The 23984-nt window shown below is 38.9% G+C and overlaps 1 protein-coding gene across 4 annotated transcripts in view; it reads right to left on the bottom strand.

Moving 5' to 3' along the window:
• RMDN2 (regulator of microtubule dynamics 2) overlaps window positions 1-23984 on the bottom strand; it is an 86129-nt gene that overhangs the window by 5742 nt on the left and 56403 nt on the right. For 3 of the 4 annotated variants that reach the window (XM_028496928.2, XM_028496927.2, XM_028496926.2), the window contains exons 8-11: window positions 21980-22078; window positions 17402-17455; window positions 17233-17313; window positions 5922-5971 (exon numbers count right to left, since the gene is read on the bottom strand). In XM_028496928.2, the coding sequence (XP_028352729.1) occupies window positions 5922-5971; window positions 17233-17313; window positions 17402-17455; window positions 21980-22078 (284 nt within the window). Of the gene's footprint in view, window positions 1-5609; window positions 5972-17232; window positions 17314-17401; window positions 17456-21979; window positions 22079-23984 lie in introns of those variants that run through there. The other variant, XM_055089123.1, reaches the window with a different exon arrangement.

The following is a 23984-nucleotide window of genomic DNA, read 5'->3' as shown; positions in this document are numbered from 1 at the left end:
CTGCCCGATTGGAAGGGGCTGTCCAATGAGGGCTCTGCCAGAGGCACAGTATGTAATGCCATTTCTACCTGTAAGTTTCAGCAGACTATTTTCCCAATCAGGTTTCCCAATTTAAATTAGTTAGGATATGGCAATACAAAGTATTTAAGAAGGAGGAAAGATATACTTTAATTCTCTATATGCAAATTTTATTGGTCAAAATTTAAGAATGCTATATAAAAACAAACAAAAAAATTATCTCAGAGTTCGAACCAAAGTCCAATTAAGTAGTTAATTTCACAGTGCAATTGCTCAACTTGCTTTACTTTATAGAATGGATATATTTGAATATTATAGAAACTTGTTTAAAAAACTAAACTCAATATGGTAGAGTTTGCTACATGCAAAATCATGGTTTATGGGACTGGAAAGTGTCGCGGTTACTCTCCAAATTACAATTTCTGTCTTTCAAAATCCAAACCATAGACAATGTATATGAATCAGTTGTTTTCAAGATATTGGTCAGCAGGAAAGAAAGGACAGTGATCCCTGAGAGACAGGTAATGAACAAAGTTAAGCCCTACAATTGCCCCAGATCACTGTCTGGAGAGAGTTTCCAGGCAATGGTGCACAGCAGGGAAACCATAAAGGAGTCCCACCACCTTGAGTTGAGGAGACAAATTAATCAACAGAATGCCAATCAAAGTCCCATCTAGATTTTTTATGTTAGAAATTTAAAAACTGATTCTAAAATTTATATGCAAATGCAAAGAACTTAGAATAGCCAAGAGGAGTTAGCAAAGGAACACGCCTGGAGGAATATCTGGTTTCAAGACAGTAGGAAACTAAAGTAACCAACAGAGTGTGGTATTGGCATTATTACTAATAGATCAATGGAACAAAATAGAAAGTACATAAAGAGACTCACATATATATGGAAAATTGATTTTTGACAAAGGTGCAAAGGCAAGTCAGTGGAGAAACGATACCCTTTTCAGCAGATGGTGCTGGGACAACTGTATATCCATATACACAACAAATGGACTTCAATCCATAACTCAGACCATATACAAAAATTAACCTAGAATGGGTCACAGATTTAAATGTAAAACCAGAAATTATAACACTTTTAGAAGAAAATATAGGAGAAAATCTTTATGACCTTGGATTAGGCAAAATATTTAGATACAGCACCAAGAACAAGATATGTGAACGTATGAATTGTTTTATCAAAATGAAAAACATTTGTCCTGTGAAAGACAGTGTTAGGGAAGACAAGCCACATGGAAAGAAAACATTGGCAAATTACACATCTGATAAAAGACTTCTATCCAGAATATATAAAGAACTCTCAAAATTCAACAAAAAAGAAAACAAGTATCTCAATTAAAATAATGGGCAAAAAAATTGAATAGAGACTTCACCAAAGAAGATATATGAATGGCAAATAAGCACATGAAAAAATGCTCAACATAATTTGTCATTAGGGAAATGCAAATTAAAATCCCAAGTAGATATCACTACACACATAGACTAGCAGCTAAAATGAAAAAGACTGACTTTATTGTATAACAGAGAACTACATTCAATATCTTGTAATAACCTATAATGAAAAATATGTAACTGAATCACTTTGCTGTACATCTGAAACTAATACAATGTTGTAAATCAACTATACTTCAATTAGAAAAAAAAAAAAAAGGACTGACCGTAACAAGTGTTGTTAAGAAGGTCGAGAAAGTGGAACTCTCATACACTGCTGGTGAAAATGTAAAATCATACTTTGGAAAACAGTTTTGACAGTTTTAAAAAATACTAGACATAAATCAACTATATAATTCAGCCATTCTACTCTTAAGTATCTATCCAAGAGAAATGAAAGCGTATGTCAATTTGAATAATTTATATGAATACTCATATATTTATTTGTAATTATCAAATACTGGAAACTGCCCAAATGTTCATTAACAGGTGAATGGAGGGAAAAAAACTGTGGTGTATGTTATAAAACACCCCTCAGCAATAAAAAGGAATGAACTATTATTACACACTATGACATGAATGAATCTCAAAATAATTATGTTGAGTGAAAGAAATCAGACAAAAAAGAGAGTACATAATGTACAATCCAATTATATAAAAGTCTAGAAAATGCAATTGCTAGTAACAGAATATAGACCTGTGGTTGGAGATGGGAGGTGCAGGGAGAGTCAGGAAAAAGGGGTTGCAAAGGGGCAAACTTCGCTGTTTACTTGTGGTGATAGTTTCATGGAGATATATACATATATCTCAAAACATATCAAATTGTACACTTTAACTGTACATTTTTTGTATGTCAATTATACCTCAATAAAGCTATTTTTAAAACGTATGATTTGACTTTAGGCATCTAGAGCAAAATATAGGTTTGGGAGCTGCAAAAATCATAGAACATCAAGATATTAACTATATTTGGTTCTAAAATGTGACCTTGTCTTTACTTGTGCAGTGAAATATTCTTGTTAATTGCCCAATCATTAGGTCATATAGCCCATAATGAGGCTCTCCCTACACACACAGATCAAGTGGAACAAGTCATTTACAACAGGTTTCACCATCCTCCCTTTTTCCTCTTTCCTTATCTTGGGCGGAGAAGGTGGAAATATAAAAACAGATTTAATACAAGGCAAGATACACAACAGGTTGTTGGGAATTTATGATGTGAAACCAGAAAATGGATATCAATATCCAAAAAAACAAGGAAAGATTTTTCTTTGCTCTCTACTTTTCTTTTCCTTCTTTCCTTACTATCCATCTCTACTCCCCCCATTTTTATACCATTTCTGCCTTTCCCTTCCTTCTTTTTTTTCCTGCTCTCCTTCCACCTTCTGTCTTTTACTCCCTACACCCCCCTGCATTTGTTGGCAGGATTGCATGATGGTTCAGACCACAGCTCGGACTCTGGAGCCGACTGCCCAAGTTCAGATCTCATGCTGTGTTAGGCATGGTATTTAATATCCCATACTTCAGCTCCCCTATCTGTAAATGGGATAATAACAGAAGTTCCCTCCTCATAGGGTTGCTGTGAGGATTAAATGGGCTAACATAGGCAAAACACTTAGAACAGGTAGAACCATGCAAGTGTTACCATTCTCAGACTTCCTTCCCTCCCTCCCATCCCCCTCCATCTATGCCAAACACATTGGACTCCACTCGGTTAAATGGAAAAGGCCCTGGGTTCAAATACGGGTTCCGAAGGCATGAGATTCCAAAACCTGGTACCTCGTCCTGGCTCAGCCACTCACCAGTTCTCTTAGATATCAGAGATTATACAGTTTACCGGTAAAACGAGAAGGCTAGTCTAGACGATTGTCTCTACGGTCTCACCCACCTGTTTATACGGCTTTTTATAATTCAGAAGTATGCAAAAATTATCAGATGAAAAGCTTTTTGACAACTTTTAGGCACAACAGAGATTTTCATGTTACAATGAAGGATATTCAGTACTTAGAAATATAACTAACATTGCAAATTACATGGACATGACAACTGTTAGTGGAACACTGCGTTACTTCTTTAATGTTTTATGAGAAATTTTAACATGCACCTTATTATCTTCTGAAATCAAACACATTCAAGAAGTTCTGGATCAGAACTCCCCCTTCCCAAAGCCGTGCGCGAACTCTCTTAAAAGTTGAGGAGTTTGTGTACTTTGTCTGTGGTGCAGGCTGTACCACTGGCTTGGCCTTGGTGACCCACCAGGAGAAATCGTTTCAGAAACACTCGGCAGCTATTCTGTCTTCTCCCAGGTCAGCAGAATGAGTGGTGAGTGAAGCAGCTACAGAAGGAGTTCACAGTGGTTCACTTTGTGTGAAATTCACTGGCATTAAGTGAAATAATTTACATATAATGCTGCCATCCGAAAACACTACTCAGCTTTTAAAAGGCGGGGAGGTGGATTTAATGTGGAAACCGTCTTTAGCTGGCTTCATCACACATAGATGCTTTGATTTTATGACTTGATGAAGACTAGCTATGACCAGGCGTGACCCTGGAACGGAGCACAGAACACGGCTTTGATGTTAATTTGAAGGGGATATGGTATTACCATGGTGAGTAGGGAGATTTCCTCCATTAACGTCCTACTGAAAAATCTGTCCAATGTGTCAGAAATTAACAAGATTTTAAAGATTCAAGTAACTTTGAGAAATGTTACACTCCTATCGGGTCAAGTCCTTATTCAGAAACTGATCACTCAATCAAGGGACATCAACTTGTCCACTGAAGACATATTGACTACAGGGACCAAATGGGAATTCTGTTAAAACAAGATTGATTAGGTCTTGTTATGTTTCAGTTATGATCTCAAGTCCCACCATCACCAAAGAGCGTTCCCGCTGTTTCTCATAATTCTTAGCGGAAGTCTTTGTACCATTCTCTGCTGGAATGAGCTGCTCCTACAAAGTCTACAACGTGGTTGATTCTACATTATTTTCTGCTGCTAGAATCACCTGTCTCGACTTGCACATTCACCTAGCTGTTTAGAGATAGCCAGAGGTAGCCATGGCCTTGTGGATACTGTGTATCCATGAGGGTACCTGTAAAACTCTTGTCCCTTCCAGCTAGTAGTTTCAGTGTTAGACCAATTGTCAGAGTTTGGGCAAGAATCAGTTGGATTGATTTAGGTATCTCGATGGGCCATTATAAAAGACAAGAGGGAGAAACTAGCTCGGTTTGATTAACTGGTATCACTAAGTCAAGGCTTGAAATTGAGTGCGTAAGTGTGTATGTGTGTCCGTGCATTTGGGATAGCAAACAGTAAATTTAAGCTTTGACCTGATTTCCAGGATAAGGCTGGTTAAAGGGTAGTGCGGAATCTAGAAATCACTGCTAGGTAAGTTCAATTTAAAAATCCTTTTAGTTTAATTATTAAAAATTGGGAAATATTAGAAATCAAACACAACTCCACAGAAATATGAACAACTACCAGGTTAGTATATTTCTAATAGATGATTTTCTATGCACATTTTCATATAGTTGAGATCATGTGCATATACTAATTTGTCTTCTACTTGAACTTAAGATTGTCTGTGCATTTCCCTATGTCATTTTTGAAATTATTTTTAATGTCAAAATAATATTCTATTACAGTTTTATTCAAATATGGTTAACTGCTTTCTTACTGCTGGACACAGTGTTTTGCTGTAAAAAATAATGCTGTTATGAACATTTGTGCATAAGTGTACTTTCTCTCTTTAAGATTATTTCCATAAAATGAAACTACAAGATTAAAGAGTTTATATATTTTTAAGGTTCTAGATACACTTTACCAAATGTTTGTGTCAAAATGCCCTCCCAGCAGCAGTGTATGAGAATGGTCCATCTCATGGCATCACTGCCAGCATTGAACGTTTCTTTAAAGAAAAAAAGAAATCCTTGCTAATTTGATGGTAAAACAGTATCTTATTGTAATTTTCTTCACATTTTTAAAATTACTAGTTATATTTCCTCTTTTGTTTTTCCTCTCCTATCAACAACTTGTTCATGTCCTTTGCCTTTTTTTCCATTTTTCATTCACATTAATGAAATTATTTTGTTTTGTAAAGTCACCATTGAAGCAGCAATAAAACACTCACTTGAGTTCATTTTACTGAACTGACTTAAATATTTTATTTAAAGAAATATTCTGAAGACTATAGTTTAATAGGAAAAATATAAAGCGTACATGTTTAAAGATCATTTTGTAGTGACATTATAGGAAATAGATTCCTCCAAATAACATGATTAGTTTTGTAGTGCTACTAGTGGAATGCATTCTGCAGAAACATGGTTTTGCCTTGATATCTGAGCACATTACCCTTACATCAAAAAAGAAAAAAGGATAATAAAAAACCACAACTTTGATTAGTTTAAATTTTAGTAGACCACATCTGATTTGTTGAAGAGCAAGTTCTTTTATTTACCTCTTCAAGGAAGTGTTTATTTTTTTCACCTCTTTCTGTGCATCTTTATCCTATAAAGAAAATACAAATACACAAAAAGATTTCACACATTCAACCTCATACTCTAGGTACTTTGAAGTAGACTTTTGTTGAATGAGGGAATACTCTTTTAAAGACCATTACAAAGAAACTGTGCATTTCTTAGGACCAGGCATGATTCAGATCTCTGAAAATGTAAGTGATGTGGAGAGTGATTTCCAGGCTCTTCCTCCAGCTGGTCTGGAGTGGTGGATACAGGAAGGTGAGCCCCTTCTATAGAAGCTGACACACTGGATCCACCAGCGTGTTAATAATAACACTGTTTCCTTCTTCAACTATAACATGTGGAAGAGGTCCTGGCCCTAGCAGCAGAATTTGAAGAAATCTGAGAATCCTCTGTAAGATCCAGACAAGATTCCACTACAAGATCCAAACTACCGGGCTTCCCTGGTGGCGCAGCGGTTGCGCGTCTGCCTGCCGATGCAGGGGAACTGGGTTCGCGCCCCGGTCTGGGAGGATCCCACATGCCGCGGAGCGGCTGGGCCTGTGAGCCATGGCCGCTGGGCCTGCGCGTCCGGAGCCTGTGCTCCGCAACGGGCAAGGCCGCAGCAGGGGGAGGCCCGCGTACCACAAAAAAAAAAAAAAAAAAAAAAGATCCAAACTACCTACTTTATCAGGTAGTTTATATTTAAGATTAAAAATCATGTAATATGTTTTATAGGACTCCACATATGTTATTTCCTTAAAACAAGTGTGGAAGTTAGGAAGAGTGGAAACAAATTCAGATGGTAAGGTACTCCTATGCACTTTTGTGTTTAACAGACACTTACTGAGTACCTATCAGAAAGGATTTAAGGAATGTTAACACATTTAAAATAAACAGATGAGGAAAACTGGACAAGGTAGATTTTGGAAGTAGTTGTTAGCCAGATTTTTTTAAAACTGGAAGTTCTTCAATAGTTTTAATTATAAACATTAACACACTGATTCTACTGTAGTGTCTGATCAACTAGAAGTACACCTTCTATCAAATCATTATTTTTGAAGGTTGTAAGAAAATATGGTTAATGAATCTATGATAGTGATGCATTATTTAAAAGAACTTATAAAAAGCCATAATTCATGTTTATCTTTGTAATCCTAGGGCCAGCTCAGTGCCTGGCACTTAGAAGACCCTAAATAAATGCCTGTTAAACAAGTGGTTAGACACCGGAGCTCAGTAACAATTTCCCAAATCTAGGAACGAATTTCTTATAGACGATGTAGATGAGAGACTTATTTCAACTAGATGCCTAAAGAAATGAATATGCTCAAACTACAATAAAAGATTAAAAATTAAGATCATGGCTTAGCAATATTTGCCCTCAGGCACCACAGAGAATTCCTTCAACTCCCACCCAATCCAACTGCCAACACATACACACACACACACACACACACACACACACACACACACACACACACCTCCCATTTTACCTCCTTCCCAGGGCTTCCACCTAAGTCTTTAATTAATTTACTTTTTTAATGGATAGAGGACGCTGGCAGTGCCTTTTAGCTTGAAAAAAAACCCCACCAACTAAAACCAGCACCTCCAGTCATGCTTTCCTCTGTCACTGCCCAAAATGTACCCCCTTCAGACCATGAATCCTCTTCGGTGCTCACCCCAAAACCGCTCTTCTCTAGTCTCTCTTCCCTGACTCAACCTCACACTCCTTCCCTTTTTCCCAGACAGAGCTCCCTGGAATCCCTGTTAGAAGGCTTGTTTTGAAGTCATTTCTGCATAACCAGCAACGTATTTGCTAAAAGAATATTTCTGAGGGGCTCGGGAAGAGGATGAGGGAGTGGTTAGAGCCAATGGTAGAGGATAATTGCTCTCGACCATTTCTTATAGCTGTTAACAAACTCCTGGTCACTCTCCTTTTACTTTTATTTTTTTATGACTTTGGTGCCTTGATCTCCACACTGAGTTCTGCCACCACTGTTGGAGACTTCACTGTTCCCATGGCCCGTGTATCCCAGCCTTTTAGAAGGGTGTCTCCTCACCTTCCCCACCACCCCCACGAGTGCACCCTGGGCTGTGTCAGACCTAAAACTGCTCCACCTCTGAAACAGGCTTCCTGTTCTCTGAACACTGCCTATCTTTTGGGGTCATTTATCCAATTACACTCAATACATTAATTTTTCAACCTTCAATAGGTTCATGGAGCGATTTTTTCCTTCTTGTTCTCTATCAGCTTTCTCCTGCTTTGACTTATTTTCTACCCACCTTAGGTTCCACACCCATCTACTCTCACTCAAAGACTAAAACCCTTTCTCCCCTGGGGCACTTACCCTGGTTCACTACAAATCTACAAACCCACAAACCCATCGATTCCTCTATCTAGCCTGTGACAAAAGGACAGGACCTTAATGTGCTTTGGATCCCACCGTCTCCGGCTTCCTGGTGACCTAATTCTATCAGTTATCTCCCCCCTCTCTAGTCTTTCTTGAACCCTTCCTTCTTTCCTGGATCTTTCTCATTACTATTTAAGTATGCTCCTAGATTTTCCATCCAAAACAAAACTATTTCTCAATTCAAGCACTGCTTTAACTTCTACCTTACATCTCTCCTCTCTTTCCCATCAAATTATTGGAGCAGTGTCTGCACGTACTGACTGGATTTTCTCACCTCTAGTGCTCTGCACTCTGTTGCCTCCTATACTGTTCCACTGAAACAGTCTGGGTTAAGATCACCAATGACATAGGCATCACTAACTTCATCTGCTCATTACAGTCTTGACTTCCCTAGTGTCTGACAGAGTTGACCACTTCCACCGTCCCTTGGATTCTGGAGTCCTGTCATCTTTGGCCACTTCTTTCAATTTCATTTGTAGGTTTCTTTTCCTCTCATTACACTGGAGTTTCTCAGGGTTGATCCTTTGCCCTCTGCTTTTCACACACTACATAACATCTCTGGATGATCTCTGCCATACTTGTGGTTTCAGACGTTTATATGCCAAATATTCAATCACTTAATGGATCTGAAAATCTCACAAACACAAACTCCAAATGTCCAAAACTGAACTCTCCTTGTCTACCAAATCTGGTTCTCCAATATTCCCTGTGTCCGTAAAGGGTACTGCCACCTGCCCTGGTCAGGTTCCCATGCCAGAAACCGAGATGTCATTCTTGAGTCCTTCATCTCCGATATCCAAGTCCTGTAGACAATACTACCTACAAATCTGTTGAATCAGTCCTCATCTCTTCACTCCTCGCTGCCATCATCTTGGTCCAGGTCATCACCTCATGTTTGTGTCACTGCAGAAGTTATCTAAATGGCATTCCAACTTCCAATTTTGCTCCCCTCCCATCCAAGTCAATCTCCACATGGTAGCTATTGTGTCCTAAAAATCTCATTGTGTTACTTGCTGCTTAAGACCCTCTAATGGTTTTCTCTTGCTTTTAAGAAAAAGGTATACAAGGCTCTCATCTCTTCTCTCTCTCAAGAACTCAACATTTCAGCAATATTGTACACCTGATACAGTGCTTTTTCACATATTTCTCAACTCCAAGCCTTTCTATTTATCTTTCTATTTCTATTTAATAAAATATAGTGTGTATACCACCTGCATCAGTATCACCTGGGATATTTGAATCACTTATAAACTGTGCTTATTTGTCCAAGTTTACATTTACCCTTGCCATGTGGGTACATACTTAAACACAAATAGAATAATTAGAACATATGTTTTGTATTCTACATTTTTTCCGTTACATTAAAAGGTATTTTCTGATTAAACAAAGTCCTTGTAAATATGTTTAGAGCTGCGTACAAAATTGAAACTGATCAGCTGATCAACAGCGATGCAGTAAAGGAAAATGCCTCAATTACTCACCATAATGTTTCATGATTTTTTTAAAGACAAATACCCACGTATTAGATTTTTCATCAACAACTCTTATTAAAATCTACTGAAGAGGTGTTATCACATTGTTTATTACATCTCACCAAAATCTGCATTCAACTTTTCTAAGAATGCATCACATTTCTACATCTTTACATGGTATTATTTTTAGTAATATGTCATTTGGCAGAAGTCTAATTATATGTTGAATTGTGTACTAAAGGGTTCTTCTTGATAGAGTATTTTTTTCCCTGAGTATGAATTTTCTTATATAAAATCCAGATGAAGGCATTTCTACATTGACTTGAGGCCTAAGGAACTCCCAAGTGTGAGAATTTTAAGGCTGACTAAGGTGAGATCATTTCATTTATGACACTGACAGTGTCTGATACAGTAAAGGTCCTCACATGCCCTGGAGTGCTGCTCTATGAGTAATGGGTTTCCCATGTTTATTTCATTGAATTGCTTCTCCAGCATGAGTTGTCTGGTATTTCCCAAATGGCTTCCTCCTGCTGGTAAAGACTTGCTGCGTCCCTTCCTGTTTGACTCTGAGTTTTCTGTGCAGACCAAGGCTTGAGAGATGGCTGAAGGCTGCAGCGTTTCTCCCCTGCGTGAACTCTCTGGTGTCTATAAAGGTTAGAGCTGGGACTGAAGGTTCCTCCAAATTCATTACGTCTCTAGGGTTCCTCTCCGGTGTATGCTGTTTCATGGCTAAGGTTAGAGCATCAACTAAAGGCTTTACCACATAGATGACATTCTTATGGCTTCTCTGCAGTGTGATTCACTTGCGTCATCTGAAGGATGAATTATTACTGGAGGCATTTCCATAATGATCGCAAAGGGTTTGTCTCTGGTGTGAACAAAAGGTAGCTCTCTGGCTAAAGTGTTTCCCACATTCGTTACATTTACGGGGCTTCTCTCCAGTGTGAGTTAACACTTGTTGAGTCAGTGTGGAGCTGTAAGTGAATATTTCCCCATACTCATTATATTCAGAGAACTCCTCTCCAGTGTGAAATCTCTGCTACTGAGGAGATGAGAGACTGTTAAAGGATTGTCCACATCCATTCACCTATTCATTCTGCTACATATGAATTTTATGCTCATTCATTCATTGATAACCTCTAGTTAGTCTTTGCCACACTGGTTACTTTCACAGGGTGTGTGACTCTCCTGCAGGTACAGAAGTTTTCTCCTTTGCAGCATGTCCACTGTATAGTTATCTGAGTAATTTTGAGGCCTTCATTATGTTTCAAGCACTTGATGTTTGACCATATTTATGCAAACGTCCTCTTATAAGAACCCAGACTATGGTTGTGAGCTCAGGTTACTCCCTTCTTCCCCAAATTCAAACTATCCAAACCTTTCTGCTGAGATAGCACATTTTCACCTCAAATTGAAGTCATGAGATTGTTCTGCATTCCTCAGTTACCCCACTCGCGGATCAGTTCTAACGTAGAGAAACAGACCTCACCCTCACGCACTTATCGTGACATTAGATGGCTCCTTCCTGCAGATATTCTGCAGGGAAGTTATGTCCTAGTTTTTAAGACTTTCCAGCCTAGACTCTGGCCCTGGGGAAATCTTCTCCCTCCCCCACCTCAGCTCCTCCCCTTGAACCAACTGGGAAGTCACATCTGATTTTCAGAGCTCATACCCAAGGGAGACCCAATGACTGATGTTTTCTAGCATCATGTCTCTGTACGGCTTCCCCTGAGATGAGTCCAGCAGGCCCATTCTTTCTGAGTAAAGTCCACAGCCATGTCCTCAAAGGTCATCCTTTCCTGTGGTTGCAATGCCAAGAACCCAGCTACCACCTGCCTTCCTCTGTTTTCTTACCCAGGGACAGTCTGAGCACTAAGCCGGCAGAGTAGAACTCAACGGACAGAAACCTGAGTGAGTCACATTGATAGTGAGGTTGTTGTCATCACGCTCTGCAGCGCGGAGCTTCTTTCTCTCTAGGAAAAGGACAGGAATCCATATTTTTAACAAGCCCCCCATACCCAAGAAAGTCTTAAAGATTTAAACCATTGGTTTTAAATTCTAACTTCCTTAGAATCTCAGGTTACCTATCAAAACCTCAGGAAGGCCTTTCTTAGACCCCGGTCCAGGTTGCAGTCCCAGTTTTATTTTCTCATAAATCTCTGTGCTTTTATTTCCATTACACTCATCATACTTTATTGCTATTACTTATTCAGTGCCTGCCTTCTCCACTGGACTACAGAATTCATGGTGGCAAGGACAGGATCTGTTTTTTTTCTCACTGTATCCCAAGCCTCTGGCAGAGCATCACCATATTTGCAAGATAAATTAATAAAGGTAATTTTTTTCACTCACTCAAACACACATTCAAAAACATAGATTTATTTGATCTGAAAGAGTCAGAAAATATTATGTTTTGATTAAATACATCAGTGCTCTCTGCTACAGAGATAAATAAGACAGAGACTCATTTATATTAAATCATTATGCTCTAAGCATTTGGGTAATGATTTATCAAACATCAACTTTACTAGACTGCATACTGGTTAAAAATAACTGATCCCAAACTGATGCGACATCATCAGTTATTTTAAGAAAATTAATTACAAGGAAGGCTAAGAAATTTCTTTAAGGTATTTTTAAGATCAACTTAAAGAATACAGCTAAGGCCATTATATACTGAGAAAGCTTAAGAAATAATATATTTCGAATACAGATGAATAGAAGGTAGGAGACAAAAGAGTAGAAATAGGAGGGTGTAAACAGAGTAACATTGCCGGCCTATAATTCACGAAATGTCTGTTCTGACAGTGGGAAAGTCCACTCTGTCCACTCTGAAATGGCTTTATTAATTTTTTTTAATGTATAGGAAGAATTAATTCTCCAGGCATGGATAGCACAGATGAGTTAATGCATAAGATATACATTTAAACCAGAAAGAAATAGGCAAATATGAATTTCTAACACTGGACAACACTGCTGGATTTTGGTATGTGATCCAGCCACCCCTCTAAGTTGTAGCATCCCTAGAAGAGGAAGACAGGTGAAGAGTTGTGGACTAACTATACTTTCTAAACTTACCTGAAAAACCGATGTCTTAATTAAGATAATCAAATATGAGGTCTTAATTAAGATAGAACATTTAAAGTAGAATTAGGATTTTAGGGAATTCCTTGGTGGTCTAGTGGTCAGGACTTGGCATTCTCACTGCCGGGGCCCTGGGTTCGATCCCTGGTTGGGGAACTAAGAACCCACAAGCTGGGTGGTGCAGCCAAAAAAAAAAAAAAAAAATTAGGATTTTATTATTAAGAGTGGTTACTAAGGAGAGTGTTGATTCTCAATCTATAGAACAGGTTGCAAATGCAGCCCAGGACTTAAACTACAGGTAATTTCAAAGACAACTACACCACTTGCTAAATATAAAGAAGTTCTTTACTTTCTGCCCTCCCAGAGGCATCTTCTCCCTGTGGTTGTTTCTGGTACATTGTATTTATTGTCCAATAAGAGTTTGTTTGCCTTAGAAGAGTGATTAATGTCACTTCAAAATATTATAACAATTTTAAAATAGTTTTTTTCTTTACCGGATTAGCACATCTCTCATTGTAGCACAACATATTACACAATGCTTTTTATACTTGCGCTTTCTCAGTGTGCTCTGAGTCAGTAACTTGGACTCTTCCTCCAGGCAAACAATTTTCAGGCTGCCAGGGTTGTCGTTATTTCACTCAGTGATCATTCTCACACTGCCTTAGACACAGGAAGCCCTTTTATTTTAAAAGAAGGAATGTTTCTCAGGAGCTGATATTACCTATCTAGGGTCAAGAAAAGTCCACATGAATAATAAAATACTGCAATTTCAGATTCTGGTACTGTAAAGCGGCTTATGTGCATGAATCTGGGCTCTAGAGGCCCAAGGGCTGCCATTCCCGATATTAAGTGCAGTATGACGAGCTCCAAGCTCCTTGATAAGGACAGAAGTCACGTTCACAAATGACTGCGATGCCAGGAAGAGGGTACAGGCACCACAGAAAGAAGCACAAATGTTATGCAGGTTCACAGGAGGGAGAGAAAACCGATGGCTGGGCTGCCTTCACTGTAATGAGTGCCAATGTTAGAAATTTTGGAAATAAATAAGTGGGTCAGCAAAATCACTAATGGGATATACTTCAACCTGGAAAACCTTTACAGAGAGAGTGGGTACTATAGATAACTTGCCTCATTCTATTTTCTAACTGAAAAAGAAACTGAGATATTCCTGACAGTACATTAACCACTTGAAAAAAAACTGCTAGGAATACAAATCACTGGAAAAAATAAGTAATGCGGGAAATATTTGCTAAAGCTGTTTTGCTTATTACATAAATAGTTCCACACTGCTCAGCTTTCTTACATTTATTACCAGTTCTATTTATTATTACTATTAGCACTATTATTGAGTCTTCCTAGCAGTACTTACTGAGTCCTTGTTATATGCCAGGCAATACATTTGGCACTAGGAAGAGAGTGGTGAATGAAACACACCTGGTTGCTACTTTCATGAACCAACCACACAAATAACTATATAATCACAATTGTGCTAAATGACATGAAGGAAAAGTATGAGGTACTTTCTTGCCTGGGAGTGTCAAGGAAACCTTTCCTGAAGAAATGACATTTATGGTGAGGCTTGAAGGATGAGTAGGAATGAAGCTGGTGAAGGGAATGGAGGGTTTGTAGGGGAATGTTTCCAAACGAGGGAACACTGTGCCCCAAGGGCGCAAGGTGGGAAAGAACACAGTGTAGAGGAGGGGAGAGAGGGGAACATATGAAGCTTAAGATATTGGTAGGAGCTAGATCAGAGCCTGAAGGCATGCTAAAAATTTTGAACTTCATCCTAAAAGCAAAAGGTTTTCAAGCAGGGAAGTGACATGTGAAGTTTATGTTTAATCTGTGGCTTTGGCTGATATTGGGAGCCAAGAATGACTGGGCAGGGGGCAAGAAGCTGTGAGACCAGTTGGGAGGCTCTCATGATTGTAGCTCAGGTGAAAGAGGGTGGTGCCCTGCTGGGAGTGGTGGGTGGAGAGAGAGAGAGCGAGCAGTTGAATGTCTCAAGGCATGTATTAGAAGAACTACGAGAGGGCTTCTCTGGTGGCACAGTGGTTAAGAATCCGCCTGCCAATGCAGGGGACACAGGTTCAAACCCTGGTCTGGGAAGATCCCACATGCCGCGGATCAACTAAGCCTGTGTTCTAGAGCCCACGAGCCACAATTACTGAGCCCGCGTGCTGCAACTACTGAAGCCCACACGCCTAGAGCCAGTGCTCCGCAAAAAGAGAAGCCACCGCAATGAGAAGCCCGTGCATCACAACGAAGAGTAGCCCCCCGCTCGCTGCAACTAGACAAAACCCACACGCAGCAACGAAGACCCAACACAGCCAAAAATAAGTAAATTAAAATAAATAAATTTATTTTTTAAAAAAGAAGAACTACGAGAACTTGGTGACTGGGTAGACATCTGGGTTTGGGGGCTGAGGGATAAGGATGTGTCAAGGATCATTCCCAGCTTTTCTAACTGGGTGGGTGGAGGGGCTATTTACTAAGAGGGGCAGATGAAGGAAGAGCAGATGCAAAGGCCTTATGACTAGTTGAGTGTGAGATATCTATGAGTCATCCAAGCAGAGATGTCAAGCAGGACGTTGGATAATCAGGTCCAGACTCAGAGGAGAGGTCTAGAGACACAAATTTGAGGACCCCTGGCAGGTACGTAGTATTTGAAGCCATGGAGGATAGGTTTGGCAGGTAGGGAGGAGGAAAGGGGAGAGAAGACTTAGGGACCAAGGATCAAACCCTGAAGCTGGTCAATATTAGCCCTCCTGTGAGAGCGCTGAATGTCATGCATAAACATTTGCATATCAAACCAAGTACCTCACTGTCATATTGTATTTTAATCTCATATTCTAATAAGAATGCATAGACACTCAGTTTAAAAGAACTGCATGTAACCCAAACTGGCATCGTTCAGGAGAGATGTAAAAGACAGCAGGGTCCCAACCACTAACACGGAGCAAGCAACGAGAGGGACAAAATCTGTTTCCTGCTGAAAAAGTTACACAAACTGTCTTTTAGATAAAGAGTGCTGTTTTATATTTCCTATTCACCAATGGAGCCAACTAGGGATTAGAGTTAGAAGGATAATGAACCCCGTAGGAAATTCCAAACATAGAAACAGGCCAAGCCCTTGCACAGGTGGCTGCTGATGAGCGCTGTAGAGAGACACAGGCATCCCTGAAGCTGGAAGGTCCTGGGCAGGTCTTGTTTCACTTCCCCTTTCCAGACTTATTTCCCATGACTGCCCTGAATACTCCTTCCACTCCAGGCAAACAAACCTTTGCTTTTCCACCTCTGTGCTTTTGTTCATGGCCCGTGACGTGCTTCGCCCACACCTCCAAGTTATATACGTCTTTCCAGGTCCACCTCTGATGCTATCTGACCTCTTCCAGGTGAAAATAATTTCCCCCTTTTCAATATGTAACCAATCCATAACTAATTATTTGTACCTCTCTGAGCACTTCATGCTTTCTACCCTGAGCTCCCTTTATTTGGATATATACCTTATGTTCCCTTCTAGGCTACAAGCTCCTAGAGGGCAGTGGGCATGTCTTACGTGTTTATGTTCCAGATCACAACAAACGCTGAAGCCTGTATTGCTCCAACAGAGAAGAGGAGGAGTACTTATTTCTGAGGCATTTCTATTCAGTTGCGATTCACAGGCTGATAATGTTTATGTGCTATGAGAAGGGAGCAGGAAAACATTTATTCATTTCCATTCGTTCCCGCAATTCCAGTATACAGGAACACAGACTGAATTGTTAATGCTGTGAAACTCCTAAAACTTACAGCACATCCAGAATTCTGAATTAGCAGGAAAAAGGCAAGAAGCAATGCGACACCTACTTTTCAATTAATGGTGTTCAAAGACCAAGAAAATGTTAGTACATATTTTTAGTCCTCTTCATGGCCTTGGACAGCCACAGCCTGCTGTGCGCTGGGGACTGACAGTGGCAACTGCACAGAGCCTCCTCCTGCTGTAAGGCGGCAGCCTGTCTAGCTTGTTTGCTGCCTACCCCAGTTTAATCACCAGCTCCCCAGAGTTATGCTGTCCTCCATCCTTCCTCGTAGGCCTCTTCCCACTCCCTGCTGTGTAACACCTAACATGCATCACAATGTTTTAACTGCTAGCCCACGATTTGTGTGCTCCTTAAAGATACAAGGGGTCTCCTGGGGAAGGGTTACCTATAGCAATTTTTAAAACGTCATAGTACCTGTGAAACCCAAGTCAAAATGTTTTAGGATAGCAAAAAACTCCAGATGTATCTAAGCCAGTTGTTCACATTTGAGGCTGGAATCGTACTAATAAAATAATAGTGCTCCTTGTCACCGTGTGGACTTACCTCTTTGGTAACACAAGGAAGCAACACTGCCAAATTACAGAACTTCACAGCAGTATCTGTTTGTTCAAGATCAATATAACACTAGAAATGAAAAAATAATCAATATGAAGTGTAATCACATTTTTGTGTAATGAAGTCAAAGTGATCTTAAAACTGTGGTCTTCATTACCTTGGCCAAGAACATGTAATTGGACTTAGAAAACCCAGGGTGTAGTTCTTCGACCTGATTTTCAGAGAAAACAGAAAAGAGAATAATGGAAATACTAAAACAATAAGCAAAGAAGATATATTTCAATAAATCAGACATTAACCAAATTGCCCTAAGAATTTAGGATGGTTGTGTCACATGTGAATCATTTTATTAGCTCAAGTATCTTTTGGGTAGAAATATAGCTTTTGAGCTTATCCATTAAAATAGAACTATTATTGTGGTCATAAAGCTTACAAAGCAATGAGATACTTTAAGATTTTGGGATTCCTTTGTATAACCATCTTCCTCACTTCCCCTTCTCTATCTTTTGTGTTTTTTCTTTCAGGGACAAAACAACTGGTGATACACTCTTCCCAGGACAAGTCCCTATAATCTCTTTGGGAAGCAAGAGTAGAGCGTGACTGGTATCACATGGCAAGCATCTTCCACTACATTAATATTTGATTTCCTATGATTTCAACACACTCCATATGAGCTGAATAATAACTGAGGTCCATCACATCAAGTTATTTTAAAGAAAACGCAGATGCTTAAAATAACTAGTCCAAGTAGCAGACCTCCTTGCAGGTTTTAATAAGTGGGTATTATAAAGGTACTTTACCCCTCATCTACTAATGTCTTACGTACCAGTTCCTTTTCTCTATCTCTGGTAAATAAGAATTCCACCAGGTATATTGTGTTGCTACTAGAGAGCTCTTCTTAGAACCTAAGTCAATCTTTGCATCGGAGCCAGGTTTTGCTGTTGTAAAGGTCTATGCAAGGAAGCTCCCAACCCGACACAGAACCCAAAAGAAGGATACTTTAAAAAATTTATAAAAATATGCTTGTTTTACAACACACTAACAATCCAGACATTTCCAAAATTAAAAAGTGAAAGTTTCTCGGTTAGAATCTTATTCTCAATTACGATCTCAGCCCCCAGGGGTAACCACTTACCAACAGTTTGACAAATGCATCCTACAGACATTTTACCAAGCAGAGGAACCCGCCCCCTCCAAAGGGAACTGATTTTTTAAAAAAAACTTTTTAATGGGACCATCTCCTACATATTGGTCCAAAACTTTTTCCCCACAACATACCACAGATACATTTTTGTGTTCACATACAAGATCTCCCTCATTGTTTCCAAGAGCTGCATTTCATACTACACATATACCATAATTAAATTAAGCATTCTCCCTTAGACATTTAGACTTATTTTTCACGATTACTAATAATGATCAGCGAACATACTTGTTCCTATATGCTTGTGTGCATGTGATTACATGTGCAGGAGAGATTCCCAGAAGTTGAACTGCTGAGTCAAAGGATACATACATTTTAAGGATGGATACTAATGGAGGGAAAAGCAAGACCTCGGGTGCTGAGGAGCGTTCCAACACCTTACAGGAGCACATCCCTTGTAAAGGCCATTTACTCTCTACAGAACCCCAAAGAGAAGGGTCCTGGGAGGAAGAGGAGGACAAAATCTCTTGAGTTGGGAAGCCAGACTGGGTGTACCTCTTTCAGACCGAGCAGATGAACAGCGTGTGGATCTGGCCTAGAACCTGCTAGTGAAACAGCAAGGCTGCTGACAGACTGAAGGAAGTCCAGTCCTGGCCAGAGTCTTGAAAGTCCTATAGAGCCATCCATGGTGCTGACGGTCTGGTCCTGCCACTTCCTCTCTACTTGTCCGGTTATTTCCATTGTAACTCTCTGAGTTTACTAAGTGCATTTCTTGAGCCACGCTAATACAATTTTTGTATATTTACAAAATAAATAAGTCACAGGTATGAAATGTATGGTGTGGGGAATATAATTAATAATTATGTGATATCTTTGTATGGTGACAGATGGTAACTAGACTTAACGTGGTGATCATTTTGAAACGTATAGAAATATTGAATCACTATGTTGTGCACCAGGAACTAACATAGTGTAGCAAGTCAATTATACTTCAAAACCAAACAAACAAACTCATAGAAAAAGAGATCAGATTTGTGGTTACCAGAGGTGGGGGTGAGGGTTTTGGGAGGGGAGAGGAATTGGATGAAGGCAGCCAAAAGTTATAACTTCCAGTTATAAGATAGATAGTACTAGGGATATAATGTACAACAGGATCAATATAATTAACACTGCTTATGTTATATATGAAAGCTAAGACAGTAAATCTTGAGTTCTCATCACAAGGAAAATATTTTCTCTCTATTTCTTTAATTTTGTGTCTACATGAGATGATTGATGTTCACTAAACTTACTGTGATAATCATTTCATGATGTATGTAAGCCACATCACCACGCTGTACACCTTAAACTTATATAGTGCTGCATGCCAATTATACTTCAATATAAGTGGAAGAAAAAAAAAGGATCTAGAGTAAACTTTATTCGATTGTACCTTCTATGTCCAGTAGTTGCCCCAGTTCTGAACAAATCCTATCTAGATAACTTGCCCCAACATATGCACACAGCAGCATTATTTTATGTAATTTTCACAAAAACCAGATAAAGTAGGTATTACTGTGCCTACTTTACAGATGAAAAATTTATGATTGGGAGAAATAAACATGCCCATGTCATACATATAGGAAAAGGTTCGGGTCTCAAACTGTCTGATTCCAAAGCCAGTGCACTTGATCTCTCTACAGGACTGAACTGGATGGCTCTGGGGACTCATTCCTGTGAACCCTCTTTGGAGGCATGAAGTGGGTGCAGAAGTTCTACAGTCTAGGTTCCAATGACATGACTCCCTTTTGGGACCAGGGGGTTGCAGACTCTCCTGGGGTGTGGGATCCAAGGTATGCGCTGCTTCCTTTTCCTCTCCTCCCCGTCCCAGATTTCTTAGTTCCTCCACAGCCTTAGCCTACTCAGTACCCTCAGGTGTTGCAGTAAATAGGGGGAGAAGCATTCCTGATGCCTTCTCGCCCCCTTGACAAACACCATGGAACGCATTTCAGACAATCTAAGTCATAACTAAATGGTGAGGTAGCAAAGATGGTCTGCCAAGGTGTTTACATTTTAATGAAGTTAAAACTCTGTGAGCTTTTATTGAGCACTTACAAGTTGCTGGGCATTCTCTAAGCAATTTGCTTGTATTAACTCATTTAATCTTCACAACAACACTATGAAGTGTTGCTCACAACAACTTCACAACAACAACTATAACCTCCATGTTATTGATTAAATTGAGAGAGAGAGAGAGAGACATTAAGTACTTGCTCAGTGTTAATCAGCCAGTAAGAAGTAGAAATGGGATTTTACCAGGTGCTTTGGTTCTAGAGTTTGCAATCCTTACCCTACATTATTGTGCCTCTTACTACTTTTACCTGTGTAATACTTCAGATGAATAAGCACCTAAGAACTTTTGTGCAGTGTCCTGAAAACCTGACCCTCCAGTTATAACTTTGATACTATGAAAAAATGGGTTTCAAATTCAAATAAATTTTTTGCTAATGAACATAGCACCTTTTATAAATCATTTATCTTAAATGCACCATGATCTCTATCCTCGTAAAATTTAACATGGGAGAGCTAATTCTCAATGGTAGAAAAAAGGTGAAGTGATGATAACGCACTCCTATCTTTGACCTGCCATTGTGTGACACTGGAAAAAATTACATTCCTGAGGTCTTGCTTTGTTATAAAACAAAAAAGATCACACTAAATAAAAAATAAGAAACATACAGCCCTTGTACTTGTATTCCCATACTTTTTTCCATTGGGCTCATGCTTGATCTTAGAATACTTATTTTTTCACTGTTCAGAGAAGTGCAATGCAACATATTTGCCATCTTAGATTACATCATCTCTAAACTCCCTCTCAGTTCTACAAAATCAATCCCTAAAATATAACAAAAAATATTTGCCTGTACAATATGTTGGACAATTACCAAAATCAGAGCCTGATTTTGTCTATATTGTTACAAACCTGAAGTAGGCAGGTGGTAAAAGAAAAAAAACTTAGTATCTATAAGATTCCATAATTGGTTCCAGAGAAAGTTGAAGAGATTAGCCCAACAGGAAGTTGGTTAAATGGGTGGATGTATTACACATTTTCATGTGTGCATACACACACATTACTATTTAGAGTTTTATCAGCATAGCAATTGTACATTTTAAGACAGGAATGAAAATACTGGTTTGGTCTGATGCCCCACGAATGTTCCATAGAACTGTCTGCAATTCATAGAGTGACTTTTTAAATAACTCCTCTTCTTGGCAACTTTTAGTTCTTTAAGATGAAACTGGTTCTATATTAGGATAATGAGGAGTATTTAGGACCAAGTCTAATAATCAGGGCATGAATGATTTTGCACATATTCACACAACCTGGAAAGCTACACTGGATTTGGCAGTAAGGGCTGCCACACCCAGGACCTAGGGCATAACTATGATCTAAGAAGTAGTTTGGACATGCCAAAATGAGGATTCAATCTGGGCTTTCAGTTAGAAATCAACAAATGGAGAAGAGAAAGATTTGCTTGGCAGCAAGAGTAGGAGAGCCTGGTGCAGACAGGAGCCAGTTTGACACTGAAATAATGGATAGACAAAATATACCTTAAGGAAATTTTGCAAAGCTTCTTGTACAGTTGCGGATGGTATTTTTCCAAACAGAGTAGCAGCCATTTTTTTCTCAATCCAGCTCAGTTTTGAGACCTGCAAATATAGAGCAAATCACTCTTAGAAAGTTGTTCACCTTTTGAATGAATAATCTCTCCCCAGTTAGATGAGTGTGAGATAGCACCTTTATGGTATTAATATTTTGCCTTCCTTTTTTCATAATTCTAACAAACTGTGAGCTCTAAAAGCATTGGTTACCAAACCAGTTTGAAATACTCATAAGGTTTGTGTCCAATGAGGGAAAAAGGGGGTGGGGGTGGGGATTAATGCTGATCCTCTTTGTTCATGTGCTTCTTGATCCTGAGATGACGTATAGTATTTCTTTGCACAGGGTGTAGTAGCTACAACACCCTACCTTTGCTCTCTTGCCACCTTTTCCATGCTGCCAACCTGACCCAAAATGCACCATCTCAGAAATGTAAACAGAACGAGGATCCTCAACCCACAAGGAGTGTACAGTGAGGGCCCGGTATAAATATTTATAATTCAGGAGAATTTTTTTTAAACCCGATCAACACCAAAATTAAACCTCATATTACCATTTGTTTTTTGCTTTCTTTTTAAATTTTTTCACTTTTCCCAAATATGAGTAATAGATATATATCATAAAAGATTAAAAGGATTCAGGGGACTTCCCTGGTGGTACAGTGGTTAAGACTCCACACTTCTAATGCAGGGGGTCCGGGTTCAATTCCTGGTCAGGGAACTAGATCCCACATGCATGCCGCAACTAAGAGTTCTCATGCCACAACTAAGGACCTGGCGAACCACAACTGAGGAGCCCATCTGCCACAACTAAGGAGTCCAGGTGCTGCAACTAAGGAGCCAGTGAGCCACAACTAAGGAGCACACGTGCTACAACTAAGAAGCTGGTGAGCCACAACTGAGGAGCCTGAGAGCTGTAACTAAGGAGCCCGCTGGCCACAACTAAGACCCAGTGCAACCAAATTAATTAATTAATTAATTAATTAAATATTTTTAAAAAGATTCAGAAATGAATTCTTAAAAGGGTACTATGCTCTCCCAATCCCATCAAGTGTCTTCCTTCCTAATCCCATCTTCTAGGGTTCTAGGTAGCCATTAACCTCTATTTTTAAAAAAATTTATTCCATCAATATTTTATAATAACTATACATGGAGTGTAACCTTTAAAAATTGTGAATTACTATCTTGTACACCAGAAACTGACATAATATTGTACATCAACTTTAGCTCAATAAAAAAAGAAAAGAGGTACAAACTACTATATATAACATAAATAAGCTACATGGATACACTGTACAGAACAGGGAATAGAGCCAATATTTTATAACTTTCAATGGAGTATAATCTATAAAAACTATGTTCACTATGTTCTACACCTGAAACTAAGATAATATTGTAAGTCAACTATACTTCAAAGAAAATACGATCCCCCCAAAATTATTCCCTGGCTTTTCTATATAATGTTAATTTATTGCTATGCTTATTTTTGCTTTTTTTGAACTTGAAAAAAAAAGATATGTTGTTTATTTCCTTCTTTGACTTATTGTTTTCACTTAGCATTATAGTTTTAAGATTTCATCCAGATTGATGAGAGTAACTGAAGTTCAGTCACTTAAACAACTCTGAGATATTCCATCATTTAAACAGACATCAATGAATTTTCATCCACTTTTTAAAAAATTGTTTACAATAACAGATAATTTATTATTCAACAAAAACTGAGGCATAAGGACTCAAGTAAAGAAATTAACACAAAATATTTTACAAGGGACCTTGAAGACAGAGCCCAACTAAAACAAAATTAATGCTTTACCACATACTACAATAGGGATTGAAAAAACAAATTTTTCCAATCCACATTCATAAATACATTGGAAATTTTTTTTTATACAGCAGGTTCTTATTAGTCATCAATTTTACACACATCAGTGTATACATGTCAATCCCAATTGCCCAA

This window comes from Physeter macrocephalus, chromosome 12 (assembly GCF_002837175.3).
Source record: "Physeter macrocephalus isolate SW-GA chromosome 12, ASM283717v5, whole genome shotgun sequence".
NCBI classification, from domain to species: Eukaryota; Metazoa; Chordata; class Mammalia; order Artiodactyla; family Physeteridae; genus Physeter; species Physeter macrocephalus.
Note: the sequence above shows the minus strand (reverse complement) of the source record. Positions and strands in the feature narration are given on the sequence as shown.